Source organism: Manihot esculenta, chromosome 12 (genome assembly GCF_001659605.2).
Source record: "Manihot esculenta cultivar AM560-2 chromosome 12, M.esculenta_v8, whole genome shotgun sequence".
In the NCBI taxonomy this organism is placed as follows: Eukaryota; Viridiplantae; Streptophyta; class Magnoliopsida; order Malpighiales; family Euphorbiaceae; genus Manihot; species Manihot esculenta.
Window position 1 is genome coordinate 3799685 of NC_035172.2, and position 23193 is coordinate 3822877.

The following is a 23193-nucleotide window of genomic DNA, read 5'->3' on the forward strand; positions in this document are numbered from 1 at the left end:
ACATAATTCTATATTTATTCGTTTAATTTAATTTAACTTATGAAATCAAAATTTTATAATTTAAAATTTATTTATTGATCGTAAATCCTAATGAAGAAATTTGAAATAATAATTTATTTTTATTTTACTAATAAATTGTTAGATAATAATATTAAAAAATAAAGTGAAAATAATTTAATAATATAAGTTATTTTTAAAGAAATAAAGTAAAATATATTATTTTAATTTATATTAATTAAAATTTCTTAAGTGGTAGAAAAATAAAATTAAATTGAAGGAGTATCTTAAAATTTAAAAGTGATGATTCACGTGTTTTATTCTAAGCTCCAGTTCCTTTCAAAGAAAAAAAGGGGAAAAAACAATGAGTTTCACATTATTCATACTTACTTTTTTCCATCAAAACTCAAAGCAGCCCTTCTCACCCAACTACCATTAACCACCACCGAAATAATAATAATAATAATAATTGCTTTCAAAAAAAATAGTACAATGTCTTCTACTATTTTAATCAATTATTATTTGAATATTATAGTAATTTATAAATATTTATATTTTTTACAAATTAATTTTTCATGTTTAGTAAATTTAATATTTTATATTTGAAAAAAATTAAATTAAGTCACGATTTTAAATGTAATTTCGTATATATTCAAGCTCAAATAACTAATTTTTAACCTTTTCATCATCAATTTAACTTTCTGATTTAATTAGGCAAAATGTAATTATTAGATTCTCATTTAATTTTATTTTTTTTTTCAAATTTAAAGCATTTAAATTTAATTAATATGGAGGATTAATTTGAAAAATAAAACAGATTATTTGCAAATAATTATATAATATTTAATAATCAATTTGTAAAATATAAAAATATAACAAAAATATAAAGTTTATATCAATAAGTATTTTTTAAAAAAAATAAATCAAAAAGTTTAGTATTGAATTTAAAATATAAAATTAAATTATAAATTTCATTAAATTTTATAAATAAAAGAGAAAAGTTTGATATAGAAGTCTCAAGCGTGGAACGAGAGAGAGTGGAAATGTGAACGTGTGATCCTGATACATACCAAACACCCACGATTGTTTTCTTAGAAATTTACATTAGTCGTGGTCGTCGTTTTGCAGATTCCTCTTTCATTTGGTGATTGGGACCACTCTCATTCTTCCAATCCAGAGAAAGTTTGGATTTTTATAGATGCCCATCTCACTTCAGAACTGTAATACCTTTTAGTCATTGCCCATTTTCAGAGAGAGAGAGAAAAATGGAGAAAGCAGTAAACAGACAGAAAGTTCTTCTTGGTCATTTGCAACCCTCTTCTTCTTCTTCTTCTTCTCTTTCGCAATCCCATGAGTCAGCTTGTTTCTCTGTAAGTTGCTTTTGATTCATTTTGGCATATTTGGTGTATGTATGCTGTTTAATTATTGCTGCTTACAATCAGAAGTGGGTTAAATTGAAGGGTTTTAAATGGATTGAAGAATTAAATCTGTTGTTTTTGCCTGTGATTCATTGTCAAAATGGATTCTGCTCATGTGAAATCTCACTTGGAGGGTATGAGCTAACTATGGAAGCTTTGAGGAGCTGGTATCTTCCAATTTCAATTACAGTTAAGAGTAAGGGAAAAGAGAAGAAAAGAAAATAAAAGATTTTTACTTCCTTTGACTTGTGACGTTTACTAAGATCTTCTATTTATTTGACTTGGCTAACATGAATGATCTTGCTGCTGTGGTTTTAGTTAACAGTGTTTCTTCCTTAGGTTATTAGCATATGGATCAATTTGATTTGATTTTCGGTGATTTGTTTCTTATTATCTCTATCTATTTGTTAGACTTCAGTTTGTGCGGCTGGAGATAGTGCTGCATATCACCGTACAGCTGCTTTTGGTGATGATGTAGTGATAGTGGGGTAAGTTTCTTGAGAGAAAGATGTTAAATCTTAAGAACTAAACCAATTCTGGATATTTGTTCACAATTGTGTTGTTTTTTATTTTTAGAATTTCTGTCCTCTTCTGATCCCTGTTGTCTATTCTACTTTTCATATTAAACAGTGCTTACCGTACTGCCATTTGCAAAGCCAAGCGAGGTGGTTTCAAGGATACCCATCCTGATGATCTACTTGGCTCTGTTTTGAAGGTTAGATATACTTTTGATGAATGGTCAGGAATTGTATAATTTCTTTTATACAATTTGGAGAAGACTGATGAATCCACTCTCTTGCATCTAGTGTCTTAATACATTTAGTTTATTTTTATGTTTCTTTGCTCCGTATTGAAGGCATTAATCACTTCCCTGCCTACCTTAACAAATTATAGAACTTGAATTGTAGGCACTGATAGAGAAAACAAATGTGAATCCAAGTGAGGTAGGGGACATAGTTGTTGGTACAGTTCTTCCTCCTGGTTCACAAAGGGCAACTGAGTGCAGGATGGCAGCTTTCTATGCTGGTTTTCCTGGTATGACCTTTGTGTACTCTTCTTAATGAACCCTTCTTTATTTGTAATTGGACCCTGTATTCTGTATTCATAGTTGTAGAATATGGATACATATGTTGCATGTATAATTTGAAGGCATAGACAAAGTTTTTTGGATTGCTTGCAACTTTGCTGTGTTTTTCTTCAAACAATGCATCATATATATTTTTTTCAAATTTACGTTTCTCTTTTGTAAATGATTTATCTGTTTTCCAGAAACGGTGCCCATCAGAACAGTCAACAGGCAATGCTCCTCTGGCCTGCAGGCGGTAGCTGATGTTGCTGCTTCCATAAAAGCTGGATTTTATGACATTGGTAAGAGTAATTTTGGAATATCTTTCCATCTTAATAACCTTCTTTGCTCTCAACTTTTTTTCTTCTTGCCCAATGTTAGGCATTGGGGCTGGGTTGGAGTGCATGACAGTGGATGCAATTGGCAGGGTTCCCCAAGTTAACCCAAGAGTAATTCCCTATTCTTTCTTTCTTTCTTTCTTTCTTTTTTTTGTTTTTTATTTTTTTTCCCTGAAGGACTGAAATTGGTTAATGGTATATCTGAACTGGATTTTTTGCTGTGAAAAGGTAGATGCCTTTGTACAAGCTCGAGATTGTCTCCTTCCTATGGGTATTACTTCTGAAAATGTTGCACAGCGGTATGGTGTTACACGGCAAGAGCAAGACCATGCTGCAGTAAGTTGCACAGAACATTAAGCTTACCTTAATTTCCTTTTTTTTTTTTTATGGAGACATGATTTATAATAATCTTGACACTTTACCTTTAAATAGGTTGAATCTCATAGGAAAGCTGCTGCTGCAACAATATCTGGAAAATTCAAAGATGAAATCATTCCAGTTTCTACAAAGGTAAACAAGAGGAGAGTGCTGGCTTATGAGGTTCTATTCTATCTTCTTTTTTTATCATTTTTTTTACGTATGACTACTGTTCAAAGATTGTAGACCCAAAAACTGGTGAAGAGAAGTCTGTCACAATTTCAGTGGATGATGGAATTCGACCAAACACAAACATGGCAGATCTGGCAAAGCTGAAGCCTGCATTCAAAAAGGATGGGTCCACAACTGCTGGTATTTAATAATTCCTCATTTTCCAGTTAATATTTTGTTCTCCATAATTATGCAACTGACAATCTGAAGACAATTTTATCTTTAGGTAATGCTAGCCAGGTCAGTGATGGTGCTGGCGCAGTCCTTCTTACTAAAAGAAGTGTGGCTGTGCAGAAGGGACTTCCAGTTCTCGGTGTGTTCAGGTGCTTATTTCTTCTTGCTACTTTAGCAAATGTCAAATATGGCTATTTTGATGCTTGCAAGGTAGTACACTTGATTATAAACCTTAATTGAGAAATTAGGGTGACTCGTGTGTTTATATCATACTTTTCTTTCTTTGACAATAGTACATATTAACTATACCCTTTTTTCAACTTCATTCCACTTCCTTTTCTACACAAAAATGCTATAATTAGCACACTCTGTGGGTATTCTGAAGTGTTCTGTTGCTACAACAAACAAAAACAAGAGATATAGGGGATGATCACACAAGATATCTTTACTGATCTGAGCATATCAACAATATACAGAGGCCTTGTATAGCCACATATAAGAAACTGAATTCTAAGAGAAAGTTCAGTTTTATTTTATTTTATTTTATTTTTACTGTTTTTCTTGAGGCAATGGTATGCCTTCAGCTATTTGTCATTGAGTACATGATAGTCAGCATCACATTATGCATCATCTGGGATCTAAGCAAGGGATGGGGTGGGGCCATATTTTATGGTTACGATTGAGAAACAAACCTGCATGTCTTGCTCTATCACTCAGTTGCTTTTCTTGCAGGAGTTTTGCTGCTGTTGGTGTGGATCCTGCTGTTATGGGAGTAGGCCCAGCTTTTGCAATTCCAGCTGCAGTGAAAGCTGCTGGACTAGAACTTAATGATATTGATCTGTTTGAAATTAATGAGGTAGAGCAGATTAAAGATTGCTTATTATAATTTTGGTGGTTCTGTCAGTAAACTGCAGTTCTGGGTTCAGAACATCATAATAATTGTTCTTTGTTCAGGCATTTGCATCCCAGTATGTTTATTGTTGTAAGAAACTGGAGCTTGATCCAGAAAAGGTAAATGTCAATGGTGGCGCAATTGCTCTTGGGCATCCTTTGGGTGCTACAGGTACTTAACAGTGATATCTCTAATTTGCTGATATACCTATATACCATGAATGCATGAGAAACACATGCACACATATACGGATCATGCATGATCAGCTATAAAACAATTATCATCCCAGGAATATACATAAATAAATAAGACAATATAGCATGTAATGAAATTTTACTTTGATTTGAAACAGTTTGTTGTCTGTTAGAATACTTGATCTGTATCATCTGTTGCTTTTTGTAGGTGCCCGCTGTGTTGCAACTCTTCTGCATGAAATGAAGCGTCGCGGGAAGGACTGCCGCTTTGGAGTAATCTCAATGTGCATAGGTTTCTCTCTCTCCCCCATCTCTAAGGGCATGACAATATACTACTATTGTGAAACCAAAGTGGGATAAAGTCAACCAAGTCTGATATGCAAATTAGTAAATTTTGTAGCTTGGGCTTTCTGCTGAAATCTTTCAGATGATGCACATTTCTTTATAACAACATGATCAAGAATGATGCTCTATAACCACCAGATGGGAAACTGGAATAATTGATCCATATGAAAGCATTTAAAACAAAAGCATTGTTTATAATGGAGAAGCAATCTTAAAGCTGATAAAATCATCTAAGAGGAAGTGAATGAGTAGAATTTATCATGTCACAATCTTTGTTTGACTTGGGTATTGGCTACACCTATTAACATTTTGAAGCATTGGACACAATTGCAGGCACAGGTATGGGGGCTGCTGCTGTTTTTGAGAGAGGAGATTGTGTCGATGAGCTATGCAATGCTCGAATGGTTAAAAATAACAAGCTTCTATCAAAGGATGCTCTTTAGACGTGTGTTTTCTTCTCGCTCATTGGTTCATATGTAGTTCTAGAGGATATCGAATAAAGTAGACATCTCATGGGTGCTGCAAGTTGGAAAATGTCAGCTTTCCTCTCCAGTGTAGAAGTTGAATATTTGCGTACTTCAGTTTCATGACTGATAAAAATTTAGATTACTATTGCAATTTTAGTACGGATCCCAATGTTTTGCTTCAAATGATTTAGTACTCGTAAAATGATAATCTGTCTTTTACATTAAAAGGGGCAGTGAACTAACTTGATTTGTTTCTTTCCATCTTATCCCTTTAATCCCACGAGGTTCACTGACACAATTAACCAGCTTTTTCGGTAAGAACCATCCATATGCATTGATATTTGGCAATAGGTATATTAATATGAACCATGTCATGTAAAATAATGAAACCTGTAATACTGCAGACCAAGGTTTTGCTTGAATAAAAACAGCTCCAGGAAACAAGTTACGGTGCTAATGACATATTTTCATTGTTCATCCATGTGCACTCAATTCCACTCCATAGATCATCTAATATCCATTGAGAAGTTGCTGACCGAGATGAAATCTGTAATGTGCTAATCCTAATTTTTCCTTGATGAAAAAAGATCAGCAAAAATGATAACAGTAATATAATGCAAGTGCCATCAAATATAGACGCTGGTTAACTGCAGAAGTTTATCAATAGGTTCACAATAATCCCTTTGGCCTTAATAATCAAGCAAGCAAGCAATGCTAAGCTCTCACGTAACTGATTGGAAGTCGGTCAACAAAAGAAGGCAAAATTTAGTTATACTTGTAATCATATACGTTCAAAAATGACATTGGAGAATCATAAGTGCGGTACAATGTAAGCCTACAAATTACATAAGACCTATAGAGATTACATTTACAAGTCCTTGTATAACAACTGATATTTTGGTATCCGCTCCGGAGGCAGAGGACAATTCACAATCATTTTGCCTTTCATTGCCCCCCTAAATATAGCCTGCAGAAGTCATAAGCAACTTTAGTGCTGTATACTGTAGTCTAGAATCAAATCCCCTAGAGGCAAGAAAAAGGTAATTCAACTATGATCCCTAGAAAAATATGTGAATTGAATTAAACATAAACAAAATAAAGGTTGCATTTAAATACAGAGTTAAATAAACTAAAATATGGAACAGAAAAAGAAGAAAAGAAAATATTCAACCAAACATTAAAAAGTACACGTGAAATTGTACTTTCCTTTCAGGTATTTCAAATTTTCCACTGAAAAGCTTTTATCCCCGTTCATGGATCCAAATGAATAGGCACAGAAGACACCTTATGCCAATTTTACCCTTTCTATTTACCACATTACACCCTTTCCCTCCCTCTCTCCTTAAAGCCCTCTTCTCTCTCTCTCTCTCTCGTCACAGTCACTACCAAGACCTGTTTGAACCTCATAGCTCTCTCAATCAACTCCCTCAAATTGTTTAAGAATTCCATGATTTTTCGCAGGAAAACTAGCCACAATAGCATGCCAGATCTTTGATAAATAGGTAGCAGTTCTCCCAACTCTCCATGCATTAGGTTCTTCATATCATGTAGAGAACTACATGAACAAAAAATATTCAGAAATTTCTCACTTAATTAACTCTTTTCCTATGCTTAGCTGTCTTTTACTTATTTGCTTGAGCATTCAAAATTGATGAGTTATTAGCTAACCATTTGCTCTTAAGAAAGCAAAATCTGCCAACTCTCTACTCTGACAAGTGCCTAAAGATTATCAATTCATTATTGGTATTTCACATGAATTGCTTGCTCAAGTAAAATTATCAACATGTCTCATTTGCAAGATCAGAAGTTCCCAGCTACTCCCACCATAAAATACTGTAACTCCATTAGGGAATTACATCAAAGAGGGAAGTACTCATGCAGTCATGCTACCAAAGAGTGAGGACTAGTACTGCATAGTTGCTACTTCACCTCTAAGTTCATATAGGGAAAATGAGCTAAGCAGTCTGAAACCATCATTGAGGACCTCTGATAAAAAATTGCTTACTAAGCAGATAAGCAATCAACCTCCATATGCACTCTACTAAGAGACCTGATAATAAAGGAAGTGGAACGCTTCTGAGGGCGGAGGAGAGTTTCTCAATAACACATAAAAACAATTTTCATCATTCCAAAAAAGAAGGGGTCAGCATCATCACTCAAATATTAGTGCATAAATGCTACTAGGTCTCTTGTACTAAAATTTAGTGAATAAAAGGCATACAAAATGAAATTAAAGAGGCAAATTAACTAGCAAAAACCAGAGATGAATATACCTCCACTACGTCAATGAAATCTTGTTTTGTGTGGAAGGCACCAATCCATTTAGTATGATCAGCAGTTCTGGGAGAGGGGGGGAAAAAAGGAACAGATGTTTGCTAATTTTCCCAAAAAAAAACAAGAAATTGATTAAAAGAGAAAGCAGCCATACCCAGAATCCATCTTCATATGATGAGCATTGAAGAAAAAAACGGTAGAAGGCACCAAAGAAATATCGAAATATTTGACGTAAACTTGAACATCCTCTGAATCAATATCTACTAATGCTATAGTTGCAAATTTGGAAACCTCTCGAGCAGATTTTGATAGCTGAAAATTGGAATAAATTGAGAAACCAAAAATAAACACCACCTTAAAATAAAGGGGCGGGAGGGGGGGGAGAAACTACACCAAGTCGTCGAGGTGAAGGCAGACGGCATCAGAGGCGCGGCCAAAGCGAAGGACGAGGACCTTGTCGATGGTGTCTTTGATGATAGCGTCTATATCCTTCTTCTTCGTCAGCGTCGTTAAGGTGTAGCTCATCGTGTCACTTTCTCTCTCTCTCTCTCTCTCTCTCTCCGTCCCTCGTCTTGATTTGCAAATTTGCTCCTTCCACTTCCTGCCTTTCCTATTTGCTGGCTAATGATAATTCCTTGTGCATTTCAGAATTATTTGTTCTAGAATTACTTTTCCAATTTTTTTATTTTTTTATTTTTTTTGAAATGGTACCAATTTTTTTATTTTTAAAATTACATTTCCTGATTTCGTTTAATTTTCTATTAATTATATTAAAAATTACTAAATAATATATTTTTTCTCCTTAAACTATGCCAAAGTTAACTATTTATCTCTTAATTTTTTTTCACATATATATTTTAGACTTACAGCAAAATTAAAAAATACATTATTTTTTAATATAAATAGAAAACTCCTTCAAGTGACAAAGACATAATATAAGATCAAACTATTAAATTTTAAAAATAAAAGAACATACAATACTTTTAACATAACTCAGAGGTAAAAATTAATTTATCCTCACATATTTAGTTAACAAGAAGTCTACAATCTTGAATTTTTATAACCAAATAAGAATTAGATGGAATTTAAAAAAAAAAAAAACGTAAATTGTAACATAACTTTCAAAATTTTATCTAATTAACAAAATGATATATTAATTTAAATGCAATATATCTGGCAATTGTCAAGAAATATACATATATATATATATACACATGAAAAATATATTTAAGATAAATTACTATCAAATTTACGTATCCTTGGAAAATCAATTATTTAATCTTTTTTATAAATTACTATCAAATTTACGTATCCTTTGACAATCAATTATTTAATCTTTTTTTTTTTTGAAAAAAAAAAATCCCTATATCGTTTCGGTGTTCTGTAGAAAAAAAAGCAGTCAAATTTCATTCAAACGAAATCAATAAAAATAAAAAAATAAGGTTGTAAGGTTCTTCACAAGCTGCAATGCTACTACTCTTTGAAATTTGATGGTAATTTTCAAAAATCTATTGAACTTGGCAATACATTTCACCATCTCGGTCTCCGGAACTAGTTCCCTCAAACAAGCCTTCACAAATGTCTATAGGAGGAAAGAAGAGGATTATACTATCAACTCCAGAGTAATACTAATCATTGAAACAGACATCATCTATTACACCATAATACTTGGAACTACATCCATGTCAAGAGAAGAAAGAATCTCTTAATTGCTAAAATTTTCAATGAAAATGGGAATGTATCCATCATCACTTATATGAAAAAACTAAAACCAGCAGAGAACCGCTACACTATCATTCTGGATCAGGAGAACCACCAGGAACCAACTGCAATGCAAAATAAATGTTAGTCTATCCCATCCATGTTTCTGCATTTATAAATGGGAATTGACTAGATTAATGTCAGTCCTGCTACAAAAATCAAACAAAACAAAAAAAGAAACCTAGAAAATGGTTCATGGGGCACAAACACAAACATGTGCTTATGAATTTTGATAGATATACTGGCTTTAGTAAGCATGGGAATTACATGATCTACAGAAGGTTCATCTGATAGCATTTCTACAATTGTCATATGTGTGAGAGTAGACATATACAGGAATTGTTTTGTACCATTAATAGCTTTTCTAGATGCTCAAGGTAGAGCCAAAGTGGAACACGATTTTACAACTTGATGAGCTCAAGTCAAAAATGAAAATTAATGGGATAAGTACTTTAAAGTACTCTGAGATTTTGCACTTCTAGCACTCAGGTTGGTTTTTCCGGTGCTATTCATGGCCTGTGTTTTTCACAGTTAGCACTTAAGTGACAAATAATCCAGATTGATCCATTCCATTGTCCTCTTCCCTTCATCACATTCATAAATAGTCTCACCATAATCATCAGCCCTTGATCATTCACTCAATGAAAAATTTGCAGTAGACCCTATTTCTCTACTCCTCTTCGGGTTCTTCCTTACGTTTTCATTTTGTTTTCTTTTTTATTTTTTATTTCTTGCTTTCTCTGCAATAAAACTTTTCTTTGATTCCTGCAAATTCTGTAAATTATTAATTCAATGGGTTGATTTATGGTTTCTTTTTGCGATACAACAAAGGTGATGGTGGATGATGGAGGCTGATGAGGAAGGTATGGTGTTTCATGTGATTAGTTTTGATGTTTCACATGGATCTGAAGAGAACTTGGTTTTAGAAATTTCAGATTGATGCATCAAAATCCATATAGTGTGGGATTGTGTTTTCCTAGTTTGGGTTCATCGATTTAGGGTTTTTTCCCGGGGGGGGGGGGGGCATTCTTCTAGATTTGGGAGTTCTTCTGGGTATTTGGCTTCTCCACCAATTTACGACACAGGATGAATTTGAAGTTTCCTGCTGTTTTGATGCATTTAAGAGAGAGAGAGAGAGAGAGAGAGAGAGAGATCAATTTGTAATTAATGGTTGAAGAACCAATTTGTCAGAATACAAGGACCGACCTGTAAACAATTGCAGTATTCAGGGACTAATTTGTCGAAGTATATGAACAAACTTGTAAATAATAAAAACATCAAGGCCTTAGATTAGTTCACCCATAATTTTAATAATTACAATTTAAGCATTTAATCTAGTGAGACCCATGTAATGGCATGTCAAAAGAAAACATTTCTTTAATGTGCCACGCCAACATTTTAAACGGTGTTGCTGATTGTTATCTAAGTGCTAATGATGTAAAGCACAAGCTGTGAATTGCAACCAAAAAAAATCCACAGGGAGAGTGCTAAAAGCACGAGCTCCCAAGGTATATTTATCCCAAATTAATAATATGGTTTACTTACAATGGCAATGTTATTTCCATTTAGTAATATCTGATCAAGCTTGGTAATCCGCCGTCCTTCAGCTGTGATTTCACTGTAAAATCAACAAACAAACAGATACCCAAGAAAATGTGTGAGTTGTGCATGGAGGGAGGGAGACAGATCAACAAAGAAGATTCCAACTGATGATAAAATAAATTTTAGCTATTTTATGAAATGAACTTTCATCATCAGATTATCAAAAGCATCATTGTGCTATAGTACATGTAATGAACACAATCACACTTCTTTAGTTGAATGTTAGAAAATTAGAGGACAAATTATTTATTTGTTTTTCAAATTCTCTCAGATCTCTTGGTATTTGATTGCATCACCAAGCAAATAGCTTCCCATATTATGTTTCCATTGTTTCCCTTGCAACATTGTCTTAAATAAAAGTGGCATGAAATAAAATATCATCACTTCATATCTTCCAAATGCTTATCTTCACCAGTAAGACTTGACTCAAACCAGGTCACATTCCTCTAGATTGCTAAACCTCAAAAGACTTGTATCAAAATGATCAATCCACTACCTTAACAAACTTGCAAATAAAGATCATTACCTCCATTAGTACATAATATTCAGGCTTCAACTACTCTCCCATCCACAAGAGACAGTTATACATCCCCTGTCAATGAGCCTAGCTCATTACAGAATCAGGAACGCACATTTAAACTATCATATCATGTAAAGATACAGTGCAAAAATAAAACAATAGGCTTCATAAATAAAATCAATATAGGCTTCATTAAAAAAAATCGATTATTAGGAACACATTAACCCAACCTCTTTCCCTCAACTTTCAGCCTTCCCAACCATGAATCCCCACTATCTACATATAAGATCAAAATCCTTTAAAGAAAGAGAAGCTGACCATAGATAAATCTTTGACACTGCATTCCTATTGCACTCAAACTACTTAGTCTCATTTCTTTACCAATCAATTTTCTATTTGGCAGTTACATTGTATTTAAATATTTGAATTTTTAGTGCAGAATAGGAAACTAAAACTTCAAAATCTTAGAGAAGTATGAATCTCTCGTTCCATCTAGAAGACTGTAGTGTGAATAGAATACTAACAGAATTAAGTAAATTGATATAATCAATTTTTTGGTATGATCTCCATAGCAAAGCTCAGGGGGCATTAAAATCCCAGCTAACAAACATGTCCAAGTTACATTATTGTCTATTGATGGCCATAACTAGCTAGGTACCTATCAGCAGCAACCCTTGCATGCTATGACCCACACACTTCTAGGTTGAACTTGTTAAAAGGGGGAGGCAGACCTAATCAGTAATTAGCTAACAGTAAAATAATCATAAGACTAATTACAGCACCTAACCAGTATCATAAATAAAGGAATCAATATATATAAGTTAGATTGATTTTCTTTTTAATCTTTATCAAAAAGTATCATAAGGAAACAAAACAAACAGTATGCTCAGTTAAACCAATCAGTTCTATTTGTGAAAGTTTTGAGCAAAAATTTTCATTCTGCAATGCTCTACCACAAGCATTATCTGTAGTCTTAGCACCGTAAACATGAAATAACCTCAAGAACAAGTCCCCTAAGTAAAGCAAGCATCAGTTACTTCGACCCCTCCAATCGCAAATTTATAAGAAGATTCTTGCTTCAATTCAAAGAGAATGGCATATGTAAAAATATATATGAAACTCGAACCAAAAACAAAAAATGAATTCTCGACAGCTAATGCATTTCTTAGACCCTAATTTGTAAGAGAAAACCCCCAGAGGAAGAAGAGCGACATACTATTCAGTAACGTCTTCGAGGACCATGTTGACATAGACATCGAAGCCTCTAAGAGTACCAACGAGCTCCTTGTCTCCTTTCATTATCACCCAGATTTTCGACCCTATGCACCTGTCTATTAGCTCTGCAAAACATAAAAATTCCCAAATAAATAAATAATAAGTAGCTAGTTACATTTTCCTGGTTGATTTTCTCGAGAAAAATGGCAGATAATAATAAGAGAAGATGTAATGGACCTGATGGAAGGAGCTGAGAGGGATTATTGGCCATGGGATTCAAGGAACCAAGCTTAGGCAGTGAACTGAGCTATTAAAGCGGTGATCTTAGCCGCGATATTCATTTATTTTCACGGCGCCTCGGCCATTTAACTGGTGGGGAATGACGAGATGACCGAAATAGCCCCAGAATTTCTATTGATTTTTTTTTTTTTTTGAAAGAATTATTTATTATTTATTTATTTATTCTTTTTTTTTTGAAGTCTTTATTTATTTATTTATTCTTATCATTATTTTGAAAGATAAATTCGCTGTTGGAAAAAAAATTAATGAGAAACTTTTATATGCATCTAGGTATATATATTTATTTAATATATAATTTAAAATAAAAAAAATTATTTAAAATATATTAAGACCCACATATTTAAACTAAGTTTAAGCCTAAAATAGTTAAAAGACTGATACTTGAAAACTTCAAAGAGTAAGACCCACATAATTTTATTTTATTTAAAAGTAAAAATTTTATAAATTAAAAAAATAAATTTTTATATTTTAAATATGAAATTTGATAGAAATAAATTGAATTAAATTTTTATAAAATTTTTAATTCTAAATAAAGGGTAAATATTTTGCATAGAAGCCGCATGTTAAAACACGAGATATGAGAGCAAAGTCCAACACAGCCCATACGCCAGCCAACACTAGATTTACACAAACAAGGCCCAGAAAAAATAGCAACCCAACCTAAACCAAGTATCTTCCAAGCAGAAACCCCAAATATACGAGTGTGGAGAAAATAGGGAAGCCATCACCTTTGTTCCAACCGTCGCTGCATTCAAAATGGGCTTACAAAGGCAACCTTCGACAGCAAACTTTCAATTGAAGCTAAGAAATTAAAAACCAGTCAGTAGAAAACTATTGTGATCGTTCAGTCAAATTGGCACTGATGTGTTGGCATCCAGAGATCATTCTGCACTATTGAACACATTTGTGCCGATCCTAAGTTCTAAGATTGAGGTTATATGCCACTAGCCAGCCCAACTAGAAGCTATTGGCATTTTTTTTTTATCGAAAGCTATTGGCATTTGATGTATAAATAAAGAACGTGGAACGCAATCCCACCACTAGAACCTTAACCTAAGAGTGATACAATTGGAAGTCCGGAGGACATTCTTGATGTATTCCTATGCTCCGATGATGCCACGTCAACATCAAACACAGTGGAAGAGAGTGACTTCCACAATTAACACCCTGAGTGAAGGTGACAAGCAATGCTATAAGAAGTGGCTAAAATCCAAGAAAGCTGACGTGTTCTTCTCTGCAAACCATAAGAATTAATTATAATGAAATCTAATACAACAACATTGACACATCTTGAGCTCCATGTGAAGCCCCATTGCCAATGGGGAATCGTTTGCTAGTGCCCACTGCAACTAATGCTCTCACTAATATAACTTTCAGTTTCCTAAAATATCTCCTTCCTCACATGTGGAGAGATGGGCACTGAGCCACATCACCATGGAGTTGGCCTTTGGCCTAGCTGGCTCAGTCATTTGACACATGTTGGTTAGCGTTTCCCACATGATCTTTCAAGCCTCCTTATATTAAAACATGCATAATTGGCACATGTTTGAGCTATCTTGATCTTATCTAGCAAGTTATCTTCCTTGAGAAAAGAGAAGCAATGACAAGAAGGGAATATTTTAGAACTTCTAATGAATTAGACGATATAATAATTTCCCTCAATTTTGTTATCCAATAAAAGCAACTTTGAATTCACTTTCTTAACAAAATAGACAGATGCTCTACTAGTTCTACTAGCTCTAAAGTGTAAGAACAGTAAATCTGTTATAACTAAAGCAATCTTAAGGACCACCCAGATGAGTAAATTGGGAGATGTACAAGTGTATGGCAAAGAGAAAAGCCACCTCATTCTAGCTATTAATTAAATCACAATCTATTTCCTTGATACCAACCACATGATCATCTTATAATAAATCCCATGTTCCACAGAATCACAAGCCAACCTTTCCTCCACTCACTGCCTAGTTGTCTCCCCATCTTCACTAGATTCACCCCCCAATTTCTTTGTCTTCTTCTTCCTAAAAGCCTCATTGTGTAGACAGGAATCTTTAGCACACAGACATCACAGATAGATCACTCTCTGCTGTCCATTTGACCAAGAAGGTCACCCATTATCTCAGCTTCTTACACACATTCCTACAGCCAAACCACCCTTCTATATATGACTAAAGGGTCTCAAAATATCAAAGCATAATATGCAGGTGAGCTTTGTATCTTAAAAATTAGATAAGAAAAAAATGAGTAATCTTCACATGACAGCTTATGTCCCCTCCTCATCCATTATAGCAGATTCTTCATTGGCTCTTTAAGCTACCACAAGAACAAGCAAGGGAGTCTAATAAGCACAATACAATTGGTAAGATGAACTTTAAATCCTCATCATTTGCATGTGTTGTGAAAATGGCTAACACGTCCCTTTCATTTGTGAAAATTTTCAGATCAAGAAACTGAAGGAAGAGATATAATTCTGTTTAAGTACAGTGGGAGTCATCAAAGATCAGCAAGAGGCAAAGAAAATAAATTTAGTAGAAGGGGTTTTAGACAATTTGTAATTTTATGCAGAAAGGATGTTGCATCTGCTTGCTTCTATAGCACAATCAATTTGAAAAGACTTGATAGCTTCAATAGAAGGAAGCAGCAGCAGCATTGGGTGTACTCTATGAAGATGAAGAAAGAAGAAGAAATTGCTAAAGAACAAAGCATGAATAATAAAATGGATTCAGCTACTCATGCAGGCAATAAAGTTCTGCCTATAACTGATACAACATCATTGTCTTCCTTATCAGCTAACTCAAATATTGGCCAACGTGGCTCATTGGAGAAGAAAAATACCCTTAAAGGGGATAAAACCAAAGCCATGTCTAGAATGAAGGAGCTACTCAGATGGGCTTCTGCTGCAAAATCTGAGAAGAAAGGGAACTTCATAGGAAGAAAGGTAATAAATATTTTTAAAGTTAGTTTACAATTTTGGGATGCATGATTTGGATATTCTTCACTGAAGGAAATTCATGTTTCAGGTTCTACACTTTAGAAATAAAGCAACACTTAAAGCAGTGCCAGATGATGATCAACTGAGCAATGAATCACCAAAGATCAGTTTCAGATGGGATGTTGAAAGCTGCTCCACCACTTCTTCTGTATATTCAGCCATTTCAATGGGTTCTTGTTCCAAGACTGATCTGGCCATGAACATGCTTTCACTCAATTCTACTCCTCTCCATGATAGGAAAGGAAACTGGATCACTACAGATTCCGAATGTAAGATACATATCACCCGGCTGCCTATTACTCCTGTTATGACAAACTCATGATACTAAAAATATACACATGCACTCTCAATCACAATCACAAATTTACATTCATGGATAAAACTGAAATAAATTACGAAATATGATATAATCTCTTAAAATGTTAATTCTAATATATTTTTTTCAAAATTTCGTAAAATATTCACATATTTTATCTGGGTCACAACGTGAAACTTCTGGATTCGATCATGATTCTGACCCATGAAAAAAATATATTCAAAAATTTAAATCATATAATTAACAACGTCTCTCTATTTCTCTCCAACATAACTAATTAATTTCGATGGTATTCTGATTTGCAGTTGTGGTGCTAGAGCTATGAAGGGAAACAAGAAGCCTGTAGATGATTCTCCATGGATGAATCAAGTGAATGCTTGAAGAAATGTATTATGTGCTAGGATCATTTTTTTTTTGTTTTGTTTTTTTTGCTGGGAGGGTTAATTTTGAGATAATTAAGTAGATGATTTAGTTGTAACATCAGCTGTAAGGATCTGAAAATGGAAGCAGATTAATGAAGATGGCCTACCTGCATAGTAATCTGACCAACTTTTTTTAATTTGTATGGATATAAGAAGATTCATATCTCTAGCCACCCAATGCCATGGAAGGACCATTAAGCTCATTATTACAGAAAGAATGACTTGACATATATGATTTCTTTACGTCATTGCTAATCTTTTTTTTTTTTCTGAAATACTTACATCATTGGTATCTATACATCCGAAGTAATCAATTCTTTTTTCCCTTTTATTTATTTTTTACAAATATATATTTTTAGTCCATTTTGGCAATTCTAATTATTTGACTCGTTAGTAAATTTTTTAGTATTTATTAACCAAATTCATAAAAATATCTTTTTTTTTTTGCAATTGAATAAAACTTTTCTTTTAGTATTATATAATACTATAAGTACTTCTTCATGAGCAATTCTATTATATGGGTAGCGCCAGGGACGGATCTACAGAGGGGTAAGGCGAACTTTTTAAAATTATTTAGACATATTTAGGTAATTTTTTAATTTTAAATAAATAAAAAATTATTATTAATTAAAATTTTAAAATATTATTAGTTTGTTCATATTTAAAAATTATACTATTAAAATATTTTTATATTTTATAAAATTAAATTTTTTACCCTTTTATAAAAAAAATCAATTAACCTAACTTATTCCATATAATTTTAACTATATATTATTTAGTATATATATTTAAATATATATATTATTTAGTCTTATAAGTCAAAATAAAGTGAATAATAATTATTTTAAGAGTAATTTTGACATAGAGATAAATTAATAAATTTTTTAAAAATAATTACTAAAATTTTATTTTTTCATTGTAATCATATTATTCTTTTAGTATTTATTAAATATATAAATTCTGTAGTTTTGACAACAGTTTTCCCTAATACTTTGCTGAAAATCTTCAATTTATTGACCATGTTTAATGGAATAATCTTCAATTATTCAGCATGTTTAAATTTAACTTTTTTTTCAGTTTAATTAGTATAATTTTTTTTAATTTTTCTTGTCCTAAATAAATGAGAAATGCACATTAAATAAAATAACTATTTTTATTTTATTTCAATATACAATGTTCAAAAATATTATTTTTTCATATAATTAATTAGAAGTATTATTCTCATATTTCCATATAATTATAATTTGGGCTTTCTAAGATCAATCATTAAAGAATGCTATAAAATTTTTTATTTAATAGTGGATATTAATTAAATTTTAAAAAAAATATTAAAAAATATTATTTTATTATAAAATAAAGATAAAATATATAAATAATTTATACATTTTAACACATTTTTTTATTAATTTCTTTTTAAAAAATTATTATTTTAAATATTAAAGTGGTTGGCTTTAAACATCAATCATTTCACTTTCATCATTTTTACAGGTTAATAAATCATATTTAAGCTCATTTTTCGAAATATCACATTCATTCATATTACTCTAATAAAAATTAAAAGATTATATTATTAAATTATTTTTCAGAATAATAAATTATTAAATAAAAATATATATTAGCAAACTAATGAATAGCCACCATCTTAAAAAACTAGCCTATATTTGAGATGAAAAGAATTACATTATAAAATTAAATAAAATTATTATATTTTCAGACTAATAAAAATTAATTTTCTATTTTATCAAACTTAAAATTTAATAATGTAATTCACCCAGTTGTAAATTACAAAATATTTGACGTAATGCAATTTGGATTTATGGACTGTGGATTCAAAACAAAAAACAGACTTTTGTTTTATTAGCTTAAAAATAAATAAAAAGGATAATTTTGTCCATCAAAATGTTAAAAATATTAAATTTTATTTTTTAATTTAAAATTAACCTTAAATTATCATTAAAAAACTAAATAAAACCACTAGTTATTAGGATTTAAAATATGATTGAATCTATATTATTTAAATAATTTTAAATTAAAAGATGAAATTTAATATTTTTAATTTTTTTCTTAATAAAGACTTTTAGTAAAAGAGAATAAATAAAATAAAATAAATAAATGGATGGATGATAAATGACAAGATATGTGCCGAAAGGTTAGTTGAATTAGGGCCCACCAAATTAAGCGTTTGTATAATAAGTTATTTATGCCTAAATACGTCAACTATTCCATGAGGAATGATTTTCTCAAAAACTTATCATTAGGTTGTTATATAGAGTGAGCCGTATTCGGTTCAAATTGAAAAAATTAACTGAATAGAATTGATTTAAATATTTAGTTCGGTTTTTTATATATTTCAGTTCGGTTCGATTTTTAATTTAAAAATTTCAGTGATTTCAGTTCGATTCGATTTTGATCAGAAAAAAAATCGAAAAAACGAACCGAACCGATTAGTAATAATAATATATTTTTTCAATAATATAGAGAAATTAAATCATATTAAAATTAAAATACTAAAAATAAAGTGTAAAAAATAAATAAAATTATTAAAATTCGAAACCGATCAAACCGAATTAAATTGAACTGAATCAGACCGATTCGGTTCGATTCGGTTTCTGACCAAAATCGATTCGATTTTTATAAACACTAAAATTTCGGTTTTCGATTTATTCGGTTCAGTTCGTTTTTAAACCGAACCGACCGAATGCTCACCCCTATTCTTATATATCACCAAAATTAATTGATTTATATAATTAATTTTTTCTTTAAATTGTAATTATACTAAATTGAAATAATATTGAAAATTTAATTCTATATAATTTTTTGGTATTATTCCAGTTTTATATAATTACGGTTCAGAAAATTATAATTAATTTTATATAATTATATAAAATTAATTTTTGATATCATTCAATTACCGTTAAGAAAAAAAAAGTAATTGTATAAAATTAATTTTTTAATACCGTTCTAATTTAACACCATTACAGTTTTAAAACTACAATTTAATTTATATAATTATACAAAATTAATTTTTCAGTACTATTTCAATTTAGTGCAAAACTAAAATTAATTATATATAATTGTATAAAATTAATTTTTGGTACTATTTCAATTTAGTACCATTACAATTCGGAGAACTACCATTAATTTTATATAATTATATAAAATTAATTTTCAATACCATTCCAATTTATTACCATTATAATTCGAAAAACTAAAATTAATTATATATAATTATATAAAATTAATTTTTAGTACCATTTCAATTTAATATAATTATCATTCGTAAAATTACAATTAATTTTATATAATTGTATAAAATTAATTTTTCAATACCATTCTAATACAATAATTTAGAGAAATATAAAATTAATTTTTTAGTACAGTTTAATATAATTATAATTTAGATAACTATAATTAATTTTATGCAATTATATAAAATTATTTTTTCTATATTATTCTAATTTAGTATAATTAGAATTCAGAGAATTGTAATGACTAAAGGTTTAATTTTATAAAATATTAAGAATTTTAATTGAAATTTAAATAAATAATAACTATCAAATTAATTTTAATGATATATAAGGAATTAATGATAATTTTTAATAAAACTATTTCTCATGGAAGAGCTGACATCACTGCTATTGAAAACACTAATAAAATTAAAATTTTTATGAGCATTGATTTTTTTATTATAAAATAATAAAGGATGCGACTGTAATTGTAAAATGCCAATTTAATTGGCTTTTTCTATATTTTTCAAAAACACCAATTTAATTGGTATTTTCTAAAGCAAACATTATTTTTGTATGTTGTTTTAATTTCACACTGGTAAATAATTTTTTAAAAAATATTATTTTAATAATTATCTCTCAAAAGTCCAAATTATTAAAATATAATAAACTCCCATTATTGCAAATTCATCAGTGGGTTCTGTTGGTTCATTTTCTTCAATTCTGACGCTTCTCCAGTCACGTTCTCAACTACCTCTCCCACCAGCCAACCCCATCTCCTCCTCCTCTTCTCTCTCTCGCCTTCTTCGCTACCCAAATCCGTACAATGTCGGAACCCTTCAGCTCCATAAGCTCCGACCTCACAGAACTAATCCTCTCCCACCTCCCTATCCCCTCCCTCCTCCGTGCCTCCGCCGTCTGCAAGCTCTGGCATTCTCTCATCTCCACCCCTTCTTTCCCTTCCCTCCCCCACCACCATCTCCCTTGGTTCTTCCTCCACGGCCTCCACAACACCTCCTCCAAGAACAACCAGTCCTTCGCATTCGATCCCTCCTCCAACTCCTGGTTTCGTCTCCCTTCCTTTCCTTTCCCTTCCCCTGACTTCATTGGCTCGAACGGATTCCTCTTTTCCACCGCTCCTTCTTTCTCCTTTTCCCCTGTTCTCAAACCCCGCTGGAGATCCACCTCTCCCCTTTGCTTTTCCAGGATCAATCCTCTTCTTGGCGTTTTCTTTGACCCTAAAACATCTCAATCTCACACATCGAAGCCCCAATTTATAGTTGTTGGCGGCGTTCGATTCATTGGCAATTTGGTTGACATCGAGGACAGGTTGGCCGTTGAAATTTATAAACCCTCGTGCGATTCTTGGGAACTCTGTCCACCTTTACCTGCCGATTTTCGATCTGGTAATTCATCTCAGACTTTATCCTCTGCCCTGTTCAAAGGTAGATTTTTTGTCTTTGGAATCTACACATTTTTTGTTTCTTTTTTCGATTTGGATAAGCATGTTTGGAGCCAAGTGCAGACACTAAGGCCACCTGGTGTGCTTTTTGCTTTCCTGATTGCTTGTCAAGAAATGCTTGTTTTGGCTGGTATGTGCAATGGGCCTCGAGGGCCATCTTTCAATTTGTGGAGGATTGATGAGAAGAACATGGAATTCAGTGAAATTGCTATTATGCCTCAGGATTTGCTTTATGGGTTGGTAGATAATGAGGAGGATGACAAGTTTGCAAGCTTGAAATGTGTTGGGCTGGGGAATCTGATTTATGTATTCAACGAAGAGTATCACAAGAAGTACCCAGCTTGCATTTGTGAGATCATCAACGAGTATGGCAAGTGTAGCTGGAGGAAAGTGCCCCAATTGCCATCACCTGTGAACAAGTTTCACAAGGTTATCAGCTTTTGTTCCACAATTTTGCCCCAGAATATTTTTCTGGCTGAGGAGGAATAAATTGGAGTGTTGGAGCCTATGCTGATTGACTAGCTTTTCTACTTGGTAAAAAATCATATCTTGTATCCTGTTCTGAGGACGCATACAATCTCATCAAATAGCTGTTTTTCTTAGTGATCAAATTTTCTGCTTTAGGTACTTTCTTGATCAAGGATGAATTAGACTTCATCTTCATTTGTTATCTCGGACATACAGGAATATCCAAATATAGTGTAAATTCTTGGTTTTCTGCATCAATTCCACTGGTTTAGCATGCTGCTGAAGCATTTTTCAGAAGGTGTTTCATCTTTTGGAGCAATTTCCAAGTTCCCCATGTATAAATCTTACTAATGTTAAGTTTCACAGAATGCCTAAGAAACGCTTAGATGATTGGTCAGTGTATTGTTTGCCCTGCACTGCCTTCATTTGACAATTAGCGGTGACAATGATTGAGGTTACTGGATAACTCCAAGTTGAATTGTGCAGTTGATGGCCTTGCTTGTAGCTTTCATTGTCACCGACGCAATCTGAGGCAGATGGTGAGGATTTAGTTGGTGGAGTAGGAAAATTGAATTGAATTAAATAAACTGAAAATATAAATTTAAATTTTTATGGAAACCAAACTCTAATTTAAATTAGATCTAAATGAATTTGGTCTGATTTCATTTGGTTTTATTCAATTCGAATGGATTTAATTTTTTAATAATTTTTTTATTTTTTTACATATTATTTTAGATATTTTATGATTCAATTTGAAGTATTTCAATATTAATTAGGGATTGATTTCTTTAAATTATAAAAATAATATAGTATTAATAATTAATTAGTTTAATTTGATTTTATTAAATTTTTCCAAATTAAAATCAATTTGAGTAAATTAATTAAATTTTTTAAAATTTAAAATTAAATAATAAAAATATAAATTCAAATTAAATGCACTCCCAGACTTAGCCTGATGGTAAGTGCATCCGGTTAAATCTGATAGATCTCAGGTTCGAATCCCCCATCTCCCATTTCAAAAAAAAAATAAATAAATTTAAATTAAATTTTCGAATCAATTTAATTTAGTAGAATAACAAAAAACACATAAAAATATAAATATGTACAACCTAAGGCGGAATTAGAGTGAGAGTAATTTGCACTACAGCCAGAAAAAGG

The 23193-nt window shown here is 31.8% G+C and overlaps 5 protein-coding genes across 7 annotated transcripts; 3 read left to right on the forward strand and 2 right to left on the reverse strand.

Annotated features, from left to right (window-relative positions):
• The first annotated feature begins 1022 nt into the window (after positions 1-1022).
• On the forward strand, positions 1023-5740 carry LOC110628699 (3-ketoacyl CoA thiolase 1, peroxisomal). The gene is made up of 14 exons (XM_021775493.2): positions 1023-1367; positions 1827-1903; positions 2046-2130; positions 2324-2450; positions 2685-2783; positions 2863-2930; positions 3048-3155; positions 3252-3329; positions 3416-3548; positions 3634-3730; positions 4314-4437; positions 4536-4644; positions 4876-4959; positions 5346-5740. Exons 1-14 carry the CDS (start codon positions 1263-1265, stop codon positions 5453-5455), a joined length of 1404 nt encoding a protein of 467 aa, XP_021631185.2. The 5' UTR covers positions 1023-1262; the 3' UTR covers positions 5456-5740.
• Positions 5741-6226: 486 nt separating this feature from the next.
• Positions 6227-8390, reverse strand: LOC110628406 (thioredoxin-like protein 4B). 2 transcript variants are annotated; one of them, XR_006348016.1, is made up of 5 exons: positions 8147-8390; positions 7908-8065; positions 7753-7819; positions 7409-7529; positions 6227-6446 (listed from the first exon to the last, which is right to left on the reverse strand). XR_006348016.1 is itself a non-coding variant. In XM_043948958.1 (4 exons), the coding sequence occupies exons 1-4, from the start codon at positions 8276-8278 to the stop codon at positions 6348-6350; spliced, it is 456 nt and encodes a 151-aa protein (XP_043804893.1). In that variant the 5' UTR covers positions 8279-8388; the 3' UTR covers positions 6227-6347. The 2 variants fall into 2 exon arrangements, 1 of the variants encoding a protein (XP_043804893.1); XM_043948958.1 differs by lacking the exon at positions 7409-7529 and having other exon boundaries at positions 8147-8388.
• Positions 8391-9356: 966 nt separating this feature from the next.
• On the reverse strand, positions 9357-13246 carry LOC110627735 (sm-like protein LSM5). Its single transcript, XM_043962262.1, has 4 exons — positions 13089-13246; positions 12853-12976; positions 11060-11132; positions 9357-9579 (listed from the first exon to the last, which is right to left on the reverse strand). The coding sequence occupies exons 1-4, from the start codon at positions 13120-13122 to the stop codon at positions 9547-9549; spliced, it is 264 nt and encodes an 87-aa protein (XP_043818197.1). The 5' UTR covers positions 13123-13246; the 3' UTR covers positions 9357-9546.
• Positions 13247-15071: 1825 nt separating this feature from the next.
• Positions 15072-17019, forward strand: LOC110628028. 2 transcript variants are annotated; one of them, XM_043948661.1, is made up of 5 exons: positions 15072-15352; positions 15438-15507; positions 15590-16086; positions 16169-16409; positions 16762-17019. In XM_043948661.1, exons 1-5 carry the CDS (start codon positions 15347-15349, stop codon positions 16779-16781), a joined length of 834 nt encoding a protein of 277 aa, XP_043804596.1. In that variant the 5' UTR covers positions 15072-15346; the 3' UTR covers positions 16782-17019. The 2 variants fall into 2 exon arrangements, with proteins under 2 accessions (XP_043804596.1, XP_021630159.2); XM_021774467.2 differs by having other exon boundaries at positions 15441-15507.
• Positions 17020-20792: 3773 nt separating this feature from the next.
• On the forward strand, positions 20793-22329 carry LOC110628840 (F-box/kelch-repeat protein At3g24760). Its single transcript, XM_021775655.2, has one exon. It carries the CDS (start codon positions 20932-20934, stop codon positions 22054-22056), a length of 1125 nt encoding a protein of 374 aa, XP_021631347.1. The 5' UTR covers positions 20793-20931; the 3' UTR covers positions 22057-22329.
• Positions 22330-23193: the final 864 nt, after the last annotated feature.

Bases quoted from the DNA above. Each gene is read 5' to 3' on its own strand.
- LOC110628028 (XM_043948661.1), top strand. The intron at 15,508-15,589 runs GTAAGATGAACT...GAAAATTTTCAG, and splicing joins TAATAAGCACAATACAATTG to ATCAAGAAACTGAAGGAAGA. The intron at 16,087-16,168 runs GTAATAAATATT...TTCATGTTTCAG, and splicing joins GGAACTTCATAGGAAGAAAG to GTTCTACACTTTAGAAATAA.
- LOC110628406 (XM_043948958.1), bottom strand. From the start codon at position 8,278: ATGAGCTACACCTTAACGACGCTGACGAAGAAGAAGGATATAGACGCT. The intron at 8,066-8,146 runs GTGTAGTTTCTC...TCCAATTTTCAG, and splicing joins GCCTTCACCTCGACGACTTG to CTATCAAAATCTGCTCGAGA. The intron at 6,447-7,752 runs GTATATTCATCT...TGACTTCTGCAG, and splicing joins ATTTCATTGACGTAGTGGAG to GCTATATTTAGGGGGGCAAT.
- LOC110628699 (XM_021775493.2), top strand. From the start codon at position 1,263: ATGGAGAAAGCAGTAAACAGACAGAAAGTTCTTCTTGGTCATTTGCAA. The intron at 2,451-2,684 runs GTATGACCTTTG...TCTGTTTTCCAG, and splicing joins TTTCTATGCTGGTTTTCCTG to AAACGGTGCCCATCAGAACA. The intron at 3,156-3,251 runs GTAAGTTGCACA...ACCTTTAAATAG, and splicing joins AAGAGCAAGACCATGCTGCA to GTTGAATCTCATAGGAAAGC.
- LOC110627735 (XM_043962262.1), bottom strand. From the start codon at position 13,122: ATGGCCAATAATCCCTCTCAGCTCCTTCCATCAG. The intron at 11,133-12,852 runs GTATGTCGCTCT...TTGATTTTACAG, and splicing joins CTCGAAGACGTTACTGAATA to TGAAATCACAGCTGAAGGAC. The intron at 9,580-11,059 runs GTAAGTAAACCA...TTTGCATTGCAG, and splicing joins ATGGAAATAACATTGCCATT to TTGGTTCCTGGTGGTTCTCC.
- LOC110628840 (XM_021775655.2), top strand. From the start codon at position 20,932: ATGTCGGAACCCTTCAGCTCCATAAGCTCCGACCTCACAGAACTAATC.